The sequence below is a fragment of the Oncorhynchus mykiss genome, chromosome 22, assembly GCF_013265735.2.
Source record: "Oncorhynchus mykiss isolate Arlee chromosome 22, USDA_OmykA_1.1, whole genome shotgun sequence".
NCBI classification, from domain to species: Eukaryota; Metazoa; Chordata; class Actinopteri; order Salmoniformes; family Salmonidae; genus Oncorhynchus; species Oncorhynchus mykiss.
The window spans coordinates 22021797-22043478 of record NC_048586.1 but is presented as its reverse complement, the minus strand read 5'-3'; the positions used below and the strand labels follow the sequence as shown (position 1 = coordinate 22043478).

Below are 21682 nucleotides of genomic sequence, written 5' to 3'. Positions count from 1 at the left end.
CAAGGACGAATGGGAAAAATTTTCAGTCTCTCGATGTGCAAAACTGATAGCGACATACCCCAAGCGACTTACAGCTGTAATCGCAGCAAAAGGTGGCTACAAAGTATTAACTTAAGGGGGTTGAATAATTTTGCACGCCCAATTTTTCAGTTTTTGATTTGTTAAAAAAGTTAGAAATATCCAATAAATGTCGTTCTACTTCATGATTGTGTCCCACTTGTTGTTGATTCTTCACAAAAAAAATACAGTTTTATATCTTTATGTTTGAAGCCTGAAATGTGGCAAAAGGTCGCAAAGTTCAAGGGGGCCGAATACTTTCGCAAGGCACTGTATATATATAAAAAATATATGCTGGCTGTGTCTGAATAATCATACTTGTGTGCTAAATAGTAGCAAAAATATGTTTTATAGTATGGGAATTTGAAGAATTGCTTTGCATGCAAATATAGTTTTTTTGGGGAAATGGAGATGTTTGTTAACATTCATTTAATTCATTTAATACATAAATGGTAATACAAAAATATGATAAAAATATGCATTTGCTGTTAGCAAGGAGATTGCATAACTGGGCGCTAATAGGCCTAATATGTTTATGTAGGCCTAATATGTTTATTTCATATTCTAATTATCTCCTGATTGGTTTATTCCCGCTACTACACAACAAATCTTACCATTCATTAGGAATGTGCATCATTCCCTTTCAAGATGATTCGATACATATCAAGATACATGCATGGCCTCTGATACGATATAGGAACAATACGTTTTAGTTTGAAACAATTCGGTGTGATTCGGTTTGATTAGAGAACAAATCGATGCGATGCACTAACATGTTGCATAAACACATTCATTTTTCATTCTAAATGAAAATCTGCTGCTGATGGAGGGTCATGAGCTGGGCCTTTCTGAGCTGGATCTGTCTGAGCAGACTTCTCTCTCTGGGTGTGTGTGTGTGTGAGTGAGAGAGAGAGAGAGAGAATAATGTATGTCTATGGGGTATGTACTGTGTGTGTGTAAATGATGTATGCCTATGGTGTATACTATGTAGGCACCTGATTTGAGCCATAAGGGAGACTAGGCACCTACCACCCCACTTCCACTATCAGATTAGGGTGGGCCCCGCACTTAGGGATTTTTTAGAACCTATTGCCCAGTAATTAACTTGTTATTTTTGCGGATTAAGTGTTTGAGCTTGTAATGCATTAATAATTATCGCTTACAAATTATCCATGACAATACCAATGAATATATAGCACAATTTTGGATTTTACCCCAATCCCAAAATCGAATGGTTTTGAAGTTTAGCAGAGAGGAAGAGGCAAAACGAGAGGGACAAAAGGCCACATAATCAGTCTTCTCCAGCAGGTAGTGTTTTGTATTCACCAAGCATGGAGTTTTTGTATGGAGGTCAATGAGAAAGTTTCAAGTTTGGTTAACAAAAAAATTTAACAGCTTATTTGCTACATGTGGCTTTGATCAGAAAAATTTGTTGAGAATACAAATCCTATGATCTCCACATACGGTAACATTTTGTGAGGAATTAAGCACGGTTGATAAATGAGGCCCCAGGTACTAGAACTTATACAAACCTAGAACCACGAGGTGAAACCTGATATGCTAACACAACAAAAGCTCTCTCACTGTATGACCAAAGTGGACTTTTGTGAAGGTGAATGTTTTGAGGTATGGGCTGGACAATCTGATGGATGGCTGGATCTTCTCTTTGAGGAGCTTCTCCATGAACATGCCAAAGAAAGGCCACGCCTGCAGCAAAATCTAAAGACATACAGACAGACATATGACCAAAGAATGACAGGAGAACTAGTTGCGATCAGCATAACCAAATCATTGTGTGGATAAACAAATGTAGAGCATAACATTGAGAGGTTGTGTATGTGATATGTCATTGAAAACAATGTTGTTTTGAAAGCTTTGCGGGCAACATGTCAATGTTTAAAGCAGTTCATGGCCAGACCGTCCCCAAGACTACACTAAACAGATCTGTTTGTGCCGTCGGGCCAACTCCATTGCTGAGGTGACAACAGCACAACAGACAAAGAGTGACCTGCATGAATGGAAAAAACATTTTACCTTGTTGAGCCAGTCAACCTTCTCAACTTCGGGAAAGTGTACCTTTGGGAAGAGAATAGACAACTTTACAAGAGAGTTTGGTTGACACAAACCCTTGTGGTTCTGTGAGTTGGCAGGAGTCCAGATAATGAAGACATCCTCATTTAAGACTTACTTTTGAACAGGTCAACATTGTATGCAGGGAGATGGACATATTAGACAAAGAAACAAATCAGAGGCACATTTGATTTGACATATACAGTGGGGCAGAAAAGTATTTATGATGAGAGAGGCCTGTAATTTTCATCATAGGTACACTTCAACTATGACAGACAAAATGAGAAAAAAAATCCAGAAAATCACATTGTAGGATATTTAATGAATTTATTTGCAAATTATGGTGGAAAATAAGTATTTGGTCACCTACAAACAAGCAAGATTTCTGGCTCTCACAGACGTGTAAACTTCTTTAAGAGGCTCCTTTGTCCTCCACTCGTTACCTGTATTAATGGCACCTGTTTGAACTTGTTATTAGTATAAAAGACACCTGTCCACAACCTCAAACAATCACACTCCAAACTCCACTATGGCCAAGACCAAAGAGCTGTCAAAGGACGCCAGAAACAAAATTGTAGACCTGCACCAGGCTGGGAAGACTGAATCTGCAATAGGTAAGCAGCTTGGTTTGAAGAAATCAACTGTGGGAGCAAGTATTAGGAAATGGAAGACATACAAGACCACTGATAATCTCCCTCGATGTGGTGCTCCACGCACCAAATCGAGGGGGTCAAAATGATCACAAGAACGGTGAGCAAAAATCCCAGAACCACACAGGGGGACCTAGTGAATGACCTGCAGAGAGCTGGGACCAAAGTAACAAAGCCTACAATCAGTAACACACTACGCCGCCAAGGACTCAAATCCTGCAGTGCCCGACGTGTCCCCCTGCTTAAGCCAGTACATGTTCAGGCCCGTCTGAAGTGTGCTATAGAGCATTTGGATGATCCAGAAGAAGATTGGGAGAATGTCATATGGTCAGATGAAACCAAAATATAACTTTTTGGTAAAAACTCAACTCGTCGTGTTTGGAGGACAAAGAATGCTGAGTTGCATCCAAAGAACACCATACCTAACTTGAAGCATGGGGGTGGAAACATCATGCTTTGGGGCTGTTTTTCTGCAAAGGGACCATGACGACTGATCCATGTAAAGGAAAGAATGAATGGGGCCATGTATCGTGAGATTTTGAGTGAAAACCTCCTTCCATCAGCAAGGGCATTGAAGATGAAATGTGGCTGGGTCTTTCAGCATGACAATGATCCCAAACACACCGCCCGGGCAACGAAGGAGTGGCTTCGAAAGAAGCATTTCAAGGTCCTGGAGTGGCCAGTCTCCAGATCTCAACCCCATAGAAAATCATTGGAGGGAGTTGAAAGTCCGTGTTGCCCAGCAACAGCCCCAAAACATCACTGCTCTAGAGGAGATTTGCATGGAGGAATGGGCCAAAATACCAGCAAGTGTGTGAAAACCTTGTGAAGACTTACAGAACATTTTTGACCTCTGTCATTGCCAACAAAGGGTATATAACTAAGTATTGAGATAAACTTTTGTTATTGACCAAATACTTATTTTCCACCATAATTTGCAAATAAATTCATAAAAAATCCTACGTGATTTTCTGGATTTTTCTCATTTTGTCTGTCATAGTTGAAGTGTACCTATGATGAAAATTACAGGCCTCTCTCATCTTTTTAAGTGGGAGAACTTGCACAATTGGTGGCTGACTAAATACTTTTTTGCCCCACTGTAGTGCCTTCAGAAAGTATTAATACCCCTTGTGTCACGCCCTGGTCTTTATATTTTGTGTTTTCTTTATTATTTTGGTCAGGCCAGGGTGTGACATGGGTTTATTTATGTGGTGTGTTTTGTCTTGGGGTTTTCGTAGGTATTGGGATTGTGGTTTAGTGGGGTTCTCTAGCAAAGTCTATGGCTGTCTGAATTGGTTCTCAATCAGAGGCAGGTGATTATCGTTGTCTCTGATTGGGAACCATATTTAGGCAGCCATATTCTTTGAGTGTTTCGTGGGTGATTGTTCCTGTCTCTGTGTTTGTTTGCACCAGATAGGCTGTATAGGTTTTCACGTTACGTTTGTTGTTTTTGTATTGTTCGTGTTTTTTCCGTCATCATTAAATATGTTTCAAGAATACCACGCTGCATTTTGGTCCGACTCTCCTTCACCTAAACTTACCTTGACTTATTCTAAATTTTGTTGTGCTAAAGCATGAATTCAAAAATCATTAATTATATTGTCTTACCCATCTAAACACAATACCCTATAAAAACAAAGTGAAAACATGTTTTTATAAATGTTTGCACACGGTAGATTGAGCAATATTTCCATATTTTCAAAATTCTTCAAGCTCAGTCAAAATTGGTTGTTGATCATTGTTAGACAACCATTTTCAAGCAGATTATAACTCAGCGAATGTGTTTAGACTCAGCCACATTCGCTGTCTTCTTGGTAAGGAACTCCAGGGTAGATTTGACCTTGTGTTTTTGGTTCTTGTCCTGCTGAAAAGGAAAATTCCTCTCCCAGTGTCTGGTGGAAAATTCCTCTGCCAGAGTCTGGTGGAAAATTCCTCTCCCAGAGCCTGGTGGAAAATTCCTCTCCCAGTCTGGTGGAAAATTCATCTCCCAGAGTCTGGTGGAAAATTCATCTCCCAGTGTGTGGTGGAAAATTCATCTCCCAGTGTGTGGTGGAAAATTCATCTCCCACTGTCTGGTGGAAAATTCATCTCCCACTGTCTGGTGGAAAATTCATCTCCCACTGTCTGGTGGAAAATTCATCTCCCACTGTCTGGTGGAAAATTCATCTCCCACTGTCTGGTGGAAAATTCATCTCCCACTGTCTGGTGGAAAATTCATCTCCCACTGTCTGGTGGAAAATTCATCTCCCACTGTCTGGTGGAAAATTCATCTCCCACTGTCTGGTGGAAAATTCATCTCCCAGTGTCTGGTGGAAAGCAGGCTGAACCAGGTTTTCCTCTAGAATTTTGCTTGTGCTTAGCTCCATTCCATTCCAATTATTTTTTATCCTGAAAAACTCCCCAGACCTTAACGATTACAGGCATACCCAAAAACATTATGCAGCCACCACTATGCTTGAAAATATGGAGAGTGGTACTAAGGTGTTGTATTGGATTTGCCCCAAACATAACTTTTTGTCCTGAACGCAAAAGTGTTAATTGATTTGCCACTTTTTTTTCAGTATTACTTTAGTGCCTTGTTACAAACATGATGCATGTTTTGGAAAATAAAAATTCTGTACAGGCTCCCTTCTTTTCACCCTTTCAATTAGGTTATTTTGCTCCATCCTCAGTCTTCTCCTCTCATAGCCATTAAACTCTGTAACTGATTTAGTCACCATTGGCCTCATGGTCAAATCCCTGAGCAGTTTCCTTCCACTCTGGCAATTGAGAAGGGAGCCTTCCTAAGAAGGGCGCCTGTATCTTTGTAGTGACTAGGTGTATCAATACATCATCCAAAGTGTAATAATGTCACCATGCTCAAAGGGATATTCAATCTTTGCTTTATTTTTATCCATCTACTAATAGGTGCCCTTGCGAGGCATTGGAAAACCTCATTGGTCTTTGAGGTTGAATCTGTGATCGACCTTACAGATAATTGTATGTTTGGGGTACAGAGATGAGTTACTAATTCTACACTATTATTACACACAGAGTGAGTCCATGCAACTTATTATGTGATTTGTTAAGCAATGTTTTACGCCTGAACTTATTTAGACTTGCAGTAATAAAGGGGTTGAATACTTAGACTCAAAACATTTCAGCTTTTCATTTTTAATTAATTTGTATACATTTTAAAATACATAATTTCACTTTGACATTATGGGGTATTGTTTGTAGGACAACAGAAAAAACATTTAGTCCATTTTTATTTCAGGCTATAACAAAATGTGGAAAAAGTCAAGGGGTGTGAATACTTTCTGAAGGCACTGTAAACTTCCCTTTTTAATATATGTTTTACTTTCCATTGCCTTTTTTTGTGTCAGAGTAGCCTGGTACCAGATCTGTTTGTGCCGTATTGCCAACTCTTATGGCTATTGTAATGCTAAACAAAGAATATGAGTTGGCAAGACCGCACAAACAGATCTGGGACCAGTCAGAGTGGTTGAATATAGAACTGCGTCGTCTTAATCTACCACAGTGTGGGGTTCTGATATTGAAATGAAAAATACTGGTTTGGCAGGACCTGATGACTAATCAAGGGATTGTAATCCCAAACCTTGTGGGAGAGCAGGAGATGAAGGTCACAACCCCAAAAACAAAACGGGAACATTGCGAAATACAAAATAGCCACTATATTGTTTTAACAATGACAACTACTGCTTCAACTTTACTCAACATGTTCACAAAATACTATTCTAAATGTACAACAGCCTCAGCAGTGGCACTTTATTATCTTTGTCAATGTTTCCTATTAGGCATGGGTGTGGTAAGGCATAGATGAATGAAACCTCCTGCAGCATAATCACACAACTATGATGTCAACACTTCAAATCACCAAACATATTCCCATGATGTCTCTAAATATTAATGTGTCCACATGAATGGATTAAGAACACTGCTCTATAGCCTACAGTTATTTGGGGACACAGTAGTCAATGTGGCACTGACGACTGCCTTTGGCAAAACACAGAGGCCCAACATTCACTGCAATTTGGCAATAAACCACAGCTTGATTCAAACGCAAGAAAGAATACGGGGGTGAAAGCTTCTGCACTTGCATATTACACTCCCAAACAATACAGCCACTACTTTGTTATTTCCCAACAATGGAATGCAATGTTAGGTATTACTATTATTGAGGCAGAAACTGGCTGGAAGATGATGACAAATTACTCTTCTACAGGTTTGACCATAACACTATATTGCTATAACAATCATACAAGTAGGCTAGTGCTGAGCATCTGGTCTTAGTGGGTAATTAGTATGCTCATACACACATTTAAAATAGGCCTATGTAGGCTCTATTCTTAAGAGTGCTTTGCTTTAAGTCAAACAAAACCTTCCAGACATGAACTCCCCCAAGGACATGAACAGCTGTAGCCTAGATGAGTTCATTCATTATGTAAAATGTGTAGAAACGCCTACTGATCCAGCAGGACAAATTTCATTGTGTGTGTGACTGAGTGCGTGTGTATATATGCATATTTTTCATCTTATGTCAGCCAGAGTACCACATAACATTACTTTTTTCCACATATGGGGAACAACCTCTGCCTACATCAACAGCATACCAATACATACCCAAGTTGCCATATTCAATGTTTTCAACTCGTTGTGGATCACTTGTGTTTCGTTATCCAGAAAGTTCATAGCCGTTCCAATTCGGATATCTTTCCACTTGCGGTTTTTCTTCCACCAAATGATCAGCATCATACACAAGAGGATCCAGATGACGCTGAGGCCGAGGTACCCTGTCAAATACACAGGATAAAAGACCAATAGCGCTCTCCCGAAGTACATCAGAAATTCCATCAAGAGTTGGTTGACCACGCTCGGGCTCAACGTCCCCGTGCTTCCCGGGACAGTGCGCTCGCCGAATCCTCCTCCCTGGACGGTTCCTTTTGAATCGCCTGAATACATTTTGTCAGTAGGTGAAGCTCTGGATGTAGTAGTCGGTACGGGTAGCTGTTCGGCCATATGGGCCCTACTGAAGTCCTTTTGCGCTCCTAAAAAAATGTGTTACGCTGCATTGCAATGTCCTGACTGTTGAAGTCAAATCAAATCTATTGATTTGGTAGCATTGGCTGTTGACTGATATCTGAGTCAAATCTAGTAGTTGGGAACTTCCGTATTTGTACCTGCACAGGTGGCTACGCCCAAAAACCTCTCCTAACCTGACACCTCGAGGCATCCTATGGTGCGTTCAGTTCGCTTGAAAGTTTGCTACGTTGCGGAACAGTTTGTACTGAATGACACGTTTTCACCAAATGTTATTGAAAATACTTTGATGTGTGTTTGGTGGGTGTGTCTTGAAGCAACGAGTGACGTGTTTAAAGGGCGGTGGCCATGCTGACAGCGTTCCCCAACCCCTCCCCAAATTTCAACTGGTCGATCAGTACACCACCATTTACGTTAAATTGAACGTTTCAAAACGTACAAACGTACTGAATGCAATCCAGCTGATGCCCCTGCAGCCAGTCATTAAAACTAGCCCCTGTCTGAAAACATAGCTCTTAGATTTCACTTGACAAAGAATGTAGTAAAACTGGTTTTCCATTTCAAGAGACCTCTCTTTTCTGCAATGTCTAATCTAGGTAACTATGCCTTGGCAACATGTCACACAAGGGCTGTGCATTGACCTTGTGGGGGTATGTGCTAAAACATATATAAAAAATATTGTGGCCTACCATTAATATATCCAACCCAACATTTGTTTCCACTATCATGTATTCCAGTGGGGTTCAAACCTTTTGACCCACTACCCCAAAAAAGAGTGGTACAAAACCTGCTACAAGCGTGCAAGCACACACTTGCAATGCCCGCAATTTCTACACAAATGTAGTCTGTCATTACAGCCTAATGCCTCGATCACACCAACAGACTTATTCCATTTTGGTATACCAGAAGTACATTCATTTCAATGCAACACTGTGTTCGCCCTGCAGCGTTGCAGAGGCAGTTGCAGTGCGTTCTATATGTAACAGTTTAGCTTCCGTCCCGCTCCTCGAACCAGGGACCCTCTGCACACATCAACAACAGTGACTCTCGAAGCATTGGTACCCATCGCTCCACAAAAGCCACAGCCCTTGGAGAGCAAGGGAAACAACTACTTCAAGGTCTCAGAGCAAGTGACATCACTGATGGAACACTATTAGCACACACCCCACTAACCATTTCACACCAGTTACACTCACCCCGCTTTTCCACAGCAACCAGTGATCCAGGTCAACAGCATCAATGTAACAGTTTAGCTTCCATCCCTCTACCCTACCTGGGCTTGTACCAGGGACCCTCTGCACACATCAACAACAGCCCCCCACGAAGCATCATTACCATCACTCCACAGAAGCCACTGCCCTTGTAGAGCAAGGGAAACAACTACTTCAAGGTCTCCGAGCAAGTGATGTCACCAATTGAAAAGCTATTAGCTTAACTAGCCAGCCATTTCACATCGGTTACATATATATTGGATTTATCGATAGTATGCATCAAACTGTATGTGTAGATGGCTTGACAGAAATGGCAGCAGAAGGGGAATGTTGAACCTTTGTTGCACATATATCCAGACAATGCTGTGTTCAATTTTGCGCAATCAAGCTGTTGGTGTGATCTAGGCGTAACCCCTTGTTGGTGTACTAGCTAGTTAGCTAGAGTTGTACTAGATAGATAGGGTGTAGTAGCTAGGTAGCATGTGTTTACAAGCTAGATAGCTAGTGTGTACTAGCCATAGAGAATGATAGAGTTCTCTAGTGACCAAAAGGCAATTTTAGCATGGGCAGCGCCAGTGAGTGTACACCATGCTTCTGCCATTTTAATGTCACTCTAGCCAGCCTTCTAACCGTTTGTATTCTTATTTCAAAATAATCCTACATGCTGTGTAGTGAAAGAGTGCGCTGCTATTTAATCAAATGTAATATGTTAATCAGATTTAATATGTGTAAAAGAAGGTATCACATTTTTGCTTTAGTTTATTGAAGAGAGTTGTATCTTTGTAAATGCGCTCCACAAACATGTCATTGTGGGCACAGGACAACACAATCCCACCATTCAATACCTGTGACAATCAACTGCTCCTGAACTCAATAATGTTAATGGCGCTCCTTCAACTTGTGTGTGCCATGCTCAACTTTGAGGTATCTACAGTCAATGTAGCTTGTTGCATTTGGGCCTTTTTCTTCTATAAGCCCGAATGAAGGTCTCTCAAGTGGTTAATATAACAGATGCACCTAGCCATGGTGCATTTGGGTGGATAACCGGTCCACACTTCCTGTAGTTCAGGTTGTTCATAGTTGAATAGTCCCTCAACACCTCTGTCTCCATTTACAGTATTCTCTTTATCTGTGCCATTTGACTAGTTCCTCTCAGCTATGTTTTCAGCTGTGCTTTGCACTCTCACATGGCTGACTTCCCTAAAAGTAGAAGCAGTCACTCCTCAAGGAGTGCCACTCAGGCATTTCACTTGGACTTCTTGTGGCTCCTTCAATCGCATGTGACTGTGACATAGACACAGACATATATTTCAGGTGTAACTGCTCTTGATTGGTTAACGCATACAGTATGCATGGTCTGTTGCCCTTAACTTCATATGGCTGCAGGGGCAGTATTGAGTAGCTTGGATGAAAAGGTGCCCATTGTAAACAGCCAGCTCCTCACTCTCAGTTGCTAATATATGCATATTATTATTAGTATTGGATAGAAAACACGCTAAAGTTTCCAAACCTGTCAAAATATTGTCTGTGAGTATAACAGAACCGATATTGCAGGCGAAACCCTGAGGAAAATCAAAACAGAAAGTGGCTTCTATTTTGAAAACTCCATGTTCCATAGCCTCCCTTTGCTGGATTTAAAGGAATATGAACCAGATTCCTTTTCCTATCGCTTCCTCAAGGTGTCAACAGTCTTCAGACATAGTTTCAGGCTTTTATTTTGAAAAATGAGCCAGAACGATAACATCGCGTCAAGTGGTCACATGAGTTTTGCTCGCGCAACAGAGTTTGGATAGGTATTGCTTTTCCCTCTCCTACTGTGAAAGACATTTGCAGTTGATATATTATCGATTATATATTTTAAAAACAACCTGAGGATTGATTATAAAAAACATTTGACATGGTTCTGTGGATATTATGGAAACTATTTGGAATTTTCGTCTGCGTTGTCGTGACCACTCTTTCCTGTGGATTTCTGAACATAACGCGACAAACAAACGGAGGTATTTTGGATATAAAAATAATCTTTAGGGAACAAAAGGAACATTTGTTGTGTAACTGGGAGTCTTGTGAGTGAAAACATCCGAAGATCATCAAAGGTAAACAATTCATTTGATTGCTTTTCTGATTTTTTTGTGACCAAGCTTCCTGATGCTAAGTGTACTTAATGTTTTGTTGTGCGATCGATAAATTTACACAAACGCTTGGATTGCTTTCGCTGTAAAGCATAATTTCAAAATCTGACACGACAGGTGGATTAACAAAAGGCTAATCTGTGCTTTCCTATATTGCACTTGTGAATATAAATATTAGTAGTAATATTTATTGAATGTAGCGCTATGCTATTCAGCGGTTGTTGATGACCCTTATCCCGATTGGGGGATTGTAGCCATAACAAGTTAACTGGTAGCCCTGCAGTGGCATTTCGAATCAAATCAAATGTTATTTGTCACAAGCACCAAATACCTTACAGTGAAATGCTTACTTACAAGCCCTAACCAAAAATGCAGTTAAAAAAATAAAAAATACCCCCCAAAAATAAGAATAAGAAATAAAAGTAAGAAATGTCTACACACGGTTTGTTGTTTATATTAAAACCTGTTCATTAAATACATTTTAATCTGAACTAAAGTTTTGTTGCTAAGGATTTCACAACGAGGTTAGCCTTTACGGCTGGGACTGCAAGTTGATGTTCCTTTTTTTTGTGTGGATTCCGCAAGTGCTAGCTGGCTGTACTACAGACACCTGTCATCGTCGTGGGAAAGACTCATTGTTATCTTTTCGTGAGACAACTGGTTGCAGTAAAGAGCTAAGGAGATCCTAAGGGAAATCGATGAGTACCAACAGCTTTACGCTATGGAGGAACAACATGCTCCATCATGGAAAGATCCGACCACCTCACAAAATAACTTTAACCCGACAAAAAAAAGAAAAACAGATGAATCTACAGAGACGGACAATTTACTTACCATTGAGGTAGATGCTAGGGCTCTGGCTGGAATCCATGCAACACTGGAAAAGTTATGTGAGGAGGTAGCAGGGCTGAGGGGGGAGTTTGGAGTTCAGCCAGAATTAAATGATCATACTCCAAAGAGAAAACAAGACACTCACAGCCAAGGTAAAAATACACGATTCCAACATGGATTGTCTACTCAGGGAAAACAGGGTGATGAAGGAGTTTCTACTAGACATACAAAGCCGTAGCATGCTTGAAAATCTTTGATTACTGGGATTACTGAGGACGCATCCAATAAACCAGAGGATTCATGCCTTGAAACTTCATATAGAGACTGTAAACAAGGTGGCTTTCTACCGAGTACACAGACTTGGAGCTCGGAGCGACAAGACCAAGGGGCCCCAACCGATCATTGCAAAATTTGAACACTACCTACAAAAGGAGCTGATCAAAAGCAGGGGAAGGGAGCTTAAAGGGACCAAATTCGGTCTCAATGACCAATTTCCAAGGGAGATAAATGAACGTCGTAAGAGACTGTATCCGGTACAAAGACAACAAAGGGAGAATGGTAAGCATCCCTTTATCCTTATGGACAACCTCTTTATGGACAGCTATTCCCAGACATCTCCATAACACTGTGGCTGTAGTAAATTCTACAGGGTCTTTAGGTTATGAAAATAAAGAAGGTATGGGAACTGTAAAAATATCTGAACATTATGAAGTGGATATGAACAAAAATATCTATTACAAAAATAATGCAAACTGGATGGAATATGGAGAAAATGCAGAAAATTCTTCCTGAATCTCCAATAAAGGAACGCTAACAAAAATAATTTGCAGAAACTCGTTACTGGAGGTGTAGTCATCTATGATTCTCTGAATTATATTTTAAAAGATCTAATTATTTTAGGCAGATGTTCTCTTTTCCGTCACATCCTTTCTCACAGAAGGAAGATTATGGTAAAGAATTCTTTCCAAATAATACTGGGGCAGCGGTTAGTTGAGGTAATTGAGGTAATATGTACATGAAGGTAGAGTTATTAAAGTTACTATGTATAGAAAATAACAGAGAGTAGCAGCAGTGTAAAAGAGGGGGGAGGCAATGCAAATAGTCTGGGTAGCCATTTGATTAGATGTTCAGGAGTCTTATGGCTTGGGGGTAGAAGCTATTTTATAAGCCTCTTGGACCCAGACTTGGTGCTCCGGTACCGCTTGCCATGTGGTAGCAGAGAGAACAATCTAAGACCAGGGTGGCTGGAGTCTTTGACAATTTTTAGGGCCTTCCTCTGATACCGCCTGGTATAGAGGTCCAGTGATGTACTGGGCCGTACGCATTACCCTCTGTACTGCTTTGCGGTCGGAGGCCGAGTAGTTGCCATACCAGGCAGCTGTAGAACCTTTTGAGGATCTGAGGACCCATGCCAAATCTTTCCAGTCTCCTGAGGGGGAATAGGTTTTGTCGTGCCCTCTTGACAACTGTCTTGGTGTGCTTGGACAATGTTAGTTTGCTGGTGATGTTGAGGATCAGCGTGGAGAATGTGTTGTTATCTACCCTTACCACCTAGGGGCAACCCATCAGGATGTCCAGGATTCAGTTGCAGAGGGAGGTGTTTAGGCCCAGGCTTCTTAGCTTAGTGATGAGTTTTGAGTGCACTATGGTGTGGAACTCTGAGCTGTAGTCAATGAATAGCATTCTCACATAGGTGTTCCTTTTGTCCAGGTGTGAAAGGGCAGTGTGGAGTGCAATAGAGATTGCATCATCTGTGGATCTGTTGGGGACCCACTCCAATGCATATTGGAGTAGGTTTAGGGTTTCTGGGATAATGATGTTGATATGAGCCATGACCAGCCTTTCAAAGCACTTCATGCCTACAGATGTCAGTGCTACGGGTCGGTAGTCAATTAGGCAGGTTACCTTAGTGGTCTTGGGCACAGGGACTATGGTGGTCTGCTTGAAACATGTTGGTATTATAGACTCAGACAGGGAGAGGTTGAAAATGTCATTGAAAATACTTGCCAGTTGGTCAGCGCATGCTCGGAGTACACGTCATGGTAATCCATCTGGCCATTCGGGCCTTGTGAATGTTGAACTGTTTAATGGTCTAACTCACAATGGCTGCGGAGGGTGTGATTACACAGTCGTCCAGAACAGCTGATGCTCTTATGCATGTTTCAGTGTTACTTGCCTTGAAGCAAGCATAGAAGTAATTTTGCTCGTCTGGTAGGCCCGTGTCACTGGGCAGCTCTTGGACGTGCTTCCTTTTGTAGTCTGTAATAGTTTGCAAGCCCTGCCACATCCGACGAGCATCGGAACCAGTTTAGTATGATTCGATCTTAATCCTGTAAAGACGCTTTGCATTTTTGATGGTTCCTTGAAAGCTGCAGCTCTACCTATTAGCTCAGTGCGGATGTTGCCTGTAATCCATGGCCTCTGGTTGGGGTATGTACGTACAGTCACTGTGGGGATGACATCATCAATGCACTTATTGAAGAAGCCAGTGACTGAAGTTGTGTACTTTTCAATGCCATCGAAAGAATCCCGGAACATATTCCAGTCTGTACTAGCAAAACAGTCCTGTAGCTTAGTATCTGCTTCATCTGACAACTTTTTTATTGACCAAGTCACTGGTGCTTCCTGCTATCATTTTTGCTTGTATGCAGGAATCAGGAGGATAGAATTATGGTCAGATTTGCAAAATGGAGGGCGAGGGAAAACTTTGTACGCATCTCTGTGTGTGGAGTAAAGGTGGTCTACAGTTTTTTTCCCTCTGGTTGCACATTTAAGATGCTGGTGGAAATTTGGTAAAACGGATTTAAGTTTCCCTGCCACTAGGAGCACCGCCTCTGGATGAGCGTTTCCCTGTTTGCTGATAAGTGAGAACGTTGTCTGCATGCTCTTTTTCTAAGGATGGAGTCGGCTAGCGTTTTCCCTGCAGAAATGCCCATGGTGCTGATCTGAAAATATACAAATTGTATGTGCAAAACCGATTAGGGACATTGTTACATGAGTGTAATGACAGTCTGCGGAGAGCAGAGGAGCACAAAAAGCATATCCATTAATGCACTACGTATGATGCATTCACCACTGTGCAGTACCAGTCAAAGGACATACCTACTCATTCAAGGGGTTTTCTTTATGTTTACTGTTTTCTATATTATAGAATAATAGTAAATACATCAAAACTATTAACAAAATAACACATATGGAATCATGTAGTAACCAAAAAAGTGTTAAAGAAATCAAAATATATTTTAGATTTTAGATTCTTCAAAGTAGCCACACTTTGCCTTGATGACAGCTTTGCCCGAATTCCCGACTTGGCAGCTTTACCTGGAATGTTTTTCCAACAGTCCTGAAGGAGTTCCCGCATATGCTGAACACTTGTTGGCTGCTTTTCCTTCACTCTGCGGTCCAACTCATCCCAAACCATCTCAATTGGGTTGAAGTCGGGTGATTATGGAGACCAGGTCATCTGATGCATCACTCTCCTTCTTGGTCAAATAGCCCTTACACAGCCTGGAGGTGTGTTGGGTCATTGTCCATGCCCAAACCAGATGGGATGTCGTATCACTGCAGGATTTAAAAGGAAATTCATGTCACTGAAATAGTGAAGAAAAACTTTGAGATTGAACGCAACAGTCTTGAGGTGAGCGCAGGTAGCTTACTGTTAAGAGTTCATGAGACATAGCTGGAGGGTCTAGCGCTATATTGTCGCATGATCTGATGTGGTAGCCATGCTGTGTGCCTCAAATTCTAAGTAACTCACTAACAGCGTCACCAGCAAAGCACCCCCAAAATCATCACACCACCTCCTCTATGATTCACAGTGGGAAACTACACATGCGGAGATCATTTAAAAGTTGTCATACTGCGGCACATCCTGAGTGCTGCTGCAGCATTCTGTGGCACGTCATTTAATTCTCAGCCATTTCTTCCGTTACTGCAAGTTATTGCTAGTTTGACCACCAGAGGGCCTCTTTGAGAAGCATTTGAAAGTATTCCGTATTGGCATTACCAGAGAATTTAAAACCGTTTTTGTAATAACATAGCATATGGGATTGATTTTATGAAATTTGGCTTAATTAATTTGATTCATATTAGAGTGTTCCAATTCAGAGAAAAATGGTCAATTTGTAAATTCAGACCGTTTAGCTCTCGGGCCGAGGAGCTCTCGGGCCGAGGAGTGATTTGAGCGTTCTGGTCTTACAACGGCAGTAAAGCGCCCAAGCAAACATTGGCTAGCTACTTGTGTTAACCAGAGCGTTGGTGACTATAAATGTGCTGCTGGAAACAATTTAATTACACTTTTTTTCTGACATTTATGGACACAGGGCATATTCAATGGGTGTTGAGCGCTCGTAAAAGTAATTATTCTGTGCTCTGGTACACTCAGACGAGAGTGCTCTGAAATCCGTGTACATAGAAGGCTGGACGCATATTAGATAGTAGGCTGGACACACATTTTTAACAACGTTCTTTTCTGATAAAAACGAGTTCATTGCATCCACCGTGGAGCCCAGTTTCATAATATGACCATATTTCCCAGCTGCTTGCCGTCGTTTTGAAGTAATTGCGAAAAACAGGCCTTATTTCTATTGAGCACCGTGGCACCAACTCGCCTTACGAACGGAACGTTCTATTCCCAGCTTATTGTTCAACGTCACAATGCCTGCTTCGCTATTGTTGGCTGCTTACGTTGTTTTATAGTTAAAATGTAAACAACAAAATGTAAACAACAAAAATAATATTGGAACTCTGCGGCCTTCCCATTGTTTCCTATGGGAGAAATATAGGCATGTCTGTCTATTTCGCCAAATATCTTGCAATGTGTATATTTAGATTTTTTTTAAGTCGGATGTTACCGGTGTGAAATGGCTAGCTAGTTATAGTGGGGTGCGCGCTAATAGTGTTTCAATCAGTGACGTCACTCGCTCTGAGACCTTGAAGTTGTTGTTCCCTTTGCTCTGCAAGGGCCGCGGCTTTTGTGGAGCGGTGGGTAATGATGCTTCGAGGGTGGGTGTTGTCTATGTGTACAGAGGGTTCCTGGTTTGAGGCCAGGTAGGGGCGAGGAGAAGTAAAACTGTTACACGGGTACCATTTTAATCAGGAGAATCTCCTCTTTGTAGTTATGTAAGTCTGAGCAGCAAGCTCAGTTCTTATTTTTTTCTACTTTTTCATTACGCAAGCACAGCTGACACCATCGAGGTGCGGACGTTTACTTTCTACACAAGTAGTTTTTTTCCAGTTTCGTACAACGAACAGATTGTAGTGGTAAAATGAAAAGGCATACGTATTTAATGGAATTCTAAGCATCACTCCAGTCAAAACAGGCTCTGCGACGTTCAAGTCAATCAATCTGCTTTGGGCTCACGCTAGTGTTCCAGTTTAGCCAACGCTCTTTTTTAGCCTTGGCTGAATTTAGAATTTTTTTGCCTATAGATAGCCAGAGCGAATTTACGAAATTACCCGAATGTCCATTGAGAAAGCACAAAACTGTACCATTTAGTTAAGCTAAGAATGACGAGAATAATCAAGTCAAGTATAACTACTAACTTTAGGTAGCTAGTTAACATACCAGTACATAGGGCCTCCCGGGTGGTGCAGTGGTCTAGGGCACTGCATCGCAGCCGGCAGCGACCGGGAGGTTCGCGGGATGACGCACAATTGGCCAAGCATCGTCGGGTTAGGGAGGGTTTGGCTGGTAGGGATATCCTTGTCTCATCGTGCACCAGCAACTCCTGTGGCGTAGTTGGTGCGGCTGGCTTCCGGGTCTGAGGCGCGCTGTGTTAAGAAACAGAGCGGCTTGGTTGGGTTGTGTTTCGGAGGATGCATGGCTTTCGACCTTGGTCTCTCCTGAGCCCGTACGGGAGTTGTAGCGATGAGACAAGATAGTAATTACTAACAATTGGATACCCCGAAATTGGGGAGAAAAGGGGGTAAACATTTTAACAAATAAAATAAAATAAAAAACATACCAGTACATACTGCTGTAATGATATGCTATGTGGTTTGTAAGGACAGCGTATGTTATGGGTGTAAGATGGCACAGTGATGCCATCTGTTGGTAAATGTTCATTACTGCAACTCTTGTGTTTTACCGGGGTGCTTGAGATACCCGGATGTGTTGTGATGTACTGAACAAGACTGGTTACTCGCATCAATGCCTCTGTCTCGTCATTTAACATTCAAACAGCGTAGCTAACAAATTGTCTGCCAACATAATGTGTAAGGTAACTTATTTGAAAAGTCATTACTTTATTACATTGAGTAGCAGGCTACCCCTTTGGTTCGTTAGGGCAAATCTAGTCTGTGATAGGAGGGGAGATTTTCACACCTAGCTCGGCTATTAGACTATTATTTAGTAAAGGTTGAATAGCCTGTTGTTCAGCTATTAGCCCACCTCAACTTGCAACAAATTGCTGTTCCCATCTCATTCCTTTCCACATGGCATCATTCTGCTCCGGAGTTCCTCGCTTGTGGGCGTGCTGGCAGGATATGGCAGCATCTTCGGTTCTGCATACAGTAGAATTCTGCATACAGTAGCACGTTTGTATGAAGGTGTGGTTATTCACAGGTAATTTTTTAAATGCTATTTGAGGTACATTTGTCTTTTTTTAGAGAAAACATTTTTATATTTTCGATCAAAAATAATTGTTCTGAAAGCAACTTTTTTCCAACACAAAGGAAGTCAAAGCGGACACCTTACGAAGATGGCATCTCAGGTAAGCAGCAATGGGTTGTATTGACGTATCCTAAAAATCATCTGCTGCTTTAGATTGAACGGTCATATCTCAGTTATTGTTTTCATATGTATAAAAAATAAGCTGTTTTCTTTACTTTCAGAGAGCGAGCTGACCAAGGGGTCGAAAATGTAGATATTGCCAGATGTTCACTGTCCGAGGAACAGGCCGTGGAAGCTTTATTGCTGGCAAAAGTGTCCATAACCAGAGGTAACCAACTGTTCTGTGTTGTTTTTCTCCATCTCTGCCTGTCTTGTTGTACATGGAACCAGTCTCACATGCATTAATTTAAAAAACCATCTGTCATCTGCTAATTTTCAGATTTACACCACATAAACACAGCCATTTTCACTGGATCATCTGTTGCTGCAATGTCATGATTTTCCTGGAGGTTAGCTTTGCAATAGCCAAGTGGTCAGACACATAGCCCCTCTATATTTAAATGTTTCAGGTACCATCCGATAGGTGTCTGCGTCACATACAGTATCTTCTATTGAAATTATCTTCTATTGTTTGTCCTCGTGTCTGTTTTTCAGTTTAATAAAGTATTCAGTAGCCACTTAGTGTGGACACCAGGTGAGACCACACACACACAATAACAGTCTCTCTTCTTCACTTCATCCCTCTCCCCCTTCTCCCTAAATCCTCTAGGTTATATCAGCTGTTTTGGTGAACCCCTCCCTCATCTGAACTGGCTGACACAGAGGGCACAGCATGATCATAGGTGAGATATCACTCGGTCGGGTCAACAGGAAGTATTATTAAAGAGATACTTTACATTGAAATACAGCCAGATATGTAGTAGTCCCAAGGTCAGTTTTGCATTTCACCTCCTTGATGTCTTCACTATTATTTTACAATGTAGAAAATAGTAAATTAAGAAAAAGCCTGGAATGCGAAGGTGTGTCCACACCTTCTCTGTGCATTTGAAGTGCCCATCCAAGAAAGCTCAAGATCATTGGTCACAGATAAAATTACTTCAAATCACATGATATCTTATATCAGCTTTGATTGGACTGATCATGTCAAGACCATACTTTCAAAATCTCAGCTAGAAAAGTATCAGTCATCATCATGAATCAAGTCTACAATCTACTGGCAAATCCTTTTAAATCCTTGTCACATTAGACATTTTGAAGAGAAATTACAGATAAAACATATCGGTGCTCATTGGCCATTGGACATTAACATTTACACAACAAGTTGGAAATTGTTACTTCATCAGTGAGTGGTTTGGAAGAAGTCAGTGGCTAACTGCAAGCATTGGAAAGCAATCACTTGCCTGCTATTCAGTGGAGTGGGTGTGTGGTCCCAAGTCTGTGTTTAAGGGTCTCTTTTCCAAGCTTAAACGTATAAACATTCAACATTAGCCATGGTGTCAATTCAGCATGACTTCTGCCGCGCTCAAAACAACTGGAAACTCAGAACTGGGAAATCTGATTTTAGTGAATTCACAAGTTCCGACTAGGAAAATACGTTTTGAACTGTCATCCAACTCGGAATTGCAAGTCGGGAACTCGGGCCTCTTTCTAGAGCTCTGACCTGAAGATCACTGACGACCTTGTTTTTTCTCAGTGTTCTCGGTTATTTTGAAAGCACCATAAATCTAGAGAATGCCAGACTTTGATGACGTTTTCTGAAAAAATTGCACACGAAGGACTGCCGCACCAGCTTCAAGTGAGCACAGCACAACAAGGTGAGTCCAAAAATGTATTGTATGCCGCTGCATAAATTGTCTGCTTATATGCCCCCTTGATTTATCCTATGGTTCTGACTTGGTGTACAGGGAGAATACTGTAAGAACAGCCCATGTTCTAAATTATGTTGCTGGTACATTTCAAAAAAGCTGATCAAATAGTTATATTGACTACGCCAGTCCTAGCTCGTTCATTAAAAACCTTTTATAACTAGGGGGCAGTATTTTCATTTTTGGATAAAAAACGTTCCCGTTTTAAACTGGATATTTTGTCAAGACAAGATGCTCGACTATGCATATAATTGACAGCTTTGGATAGAGCACACTCTGACGTTTCCAAAACTGCAAAGATATTGTCTGTGAGTGCAACAGAACTGATGTTACAGGCGAAACCCAGATAAAAATCCAATCAGGAAGTGCCGCATTTTTTGAAACCGCCTCATGCCAATGACTCCTTATATGGCTGTGAATGAGCTACGAATGAGCTTACGTTTTCTACGTATTCCCCAAGGTGTCTACAACATTGTGAAGTCTTTTTACGCATTTATGTTGAAGAATAGCCGTAAGGAACCACATTGAGCAAGTGGTCACATGATGGCTCCCGCAGAAAATCTTGCGTAAAGTACACAAGTAGCCATTTTTCCAATCGCTTCTTATGAGAAACCATTTGTCCCGACGGATATATTATCGAATATCTATGTGAAAAACACCTTGAGGATTGATTCTAAACAACGTTTGCCATGTTTCTGTCGATATTATGGAGCTAATTTGGAAAAAAGTTTGGCGTTGTAGTGACTGCATTTTCCGGTCGATTTCTCAGCCAAACCTGAAGAACAAACGGAGCTATTTCGCCTACAAAAATAATATTTTTGAAAAAAGGAACATTTGCTATCTAACTGGGAGTCTCCTGAGTGAAAACATCCGAAGTTCTTCAAAGGTAAATTATTTAATTTGATTGCTTTTCTTATTTTCGTGAAAATGTTGCCTGATGCTAGCAGAGCCTAGCCATAGTATTATGCCATGATAAACTTACACAAATGCTTGTCTAACGTTGGCTGTAAAAGCATATTTTAAAAATCTGAGATGACAGTGTGATTAACAAAAGGCTAAGCTGTGTCTCAATATATTTCATTTGTGATTTTCATGAATAGGAACATTTTCTAGGAAGATTTATGTCCGCTGCGTTATGCTAATTAGTTTGAGGCTATGATTACGCTCCCGCATGCAGGATGGGTAGTATCAAGTCTTATCTGCTCATCATCCC

The 21682-nt window shown here is 41.1% G+C and overlaps 1 protein-coding gene across 6 annotated transcripts in view; it reads right to left on the bottom strand.

Annotated features, from left to right (window-relative positions):
* esyt3 (extended synaptotagmin-like protein 3) overlaps positions 1–8107 on the bottom strand; it is a 40867-nt gene extending 32760 nt beyond the window's left edge. The window contains exons 1-3 of one of the 6 annotated variants that reach the window (XR_002470226.2): positions 7401–8107; positions 2092–2133; positions 1642–1776 (exon numbers count right to left, since the gene is read on the bottom strand). Coding sequence is in view for 5 of the 6 variants with exons in the window: in XM_036958959.1 (XP_036814854.1) it covers positions 1642–1776; positions 2092–2133; positions 7401–7796 (573 nt within the window). In the remaining variant the exon portion in view is untranslated. The remainder of the gene's footprint in view (positions 1–1641; positions 1777–2091; positions 2134–7400) is intronic. The other 5 variants (XM_036958959.1, XM_021579281.2, XM_021579282.2 and 2 more) reach the window with 5 other exon arrangements.
* Positions 8108–21682: the final 13575 nt, after the last annotated feature.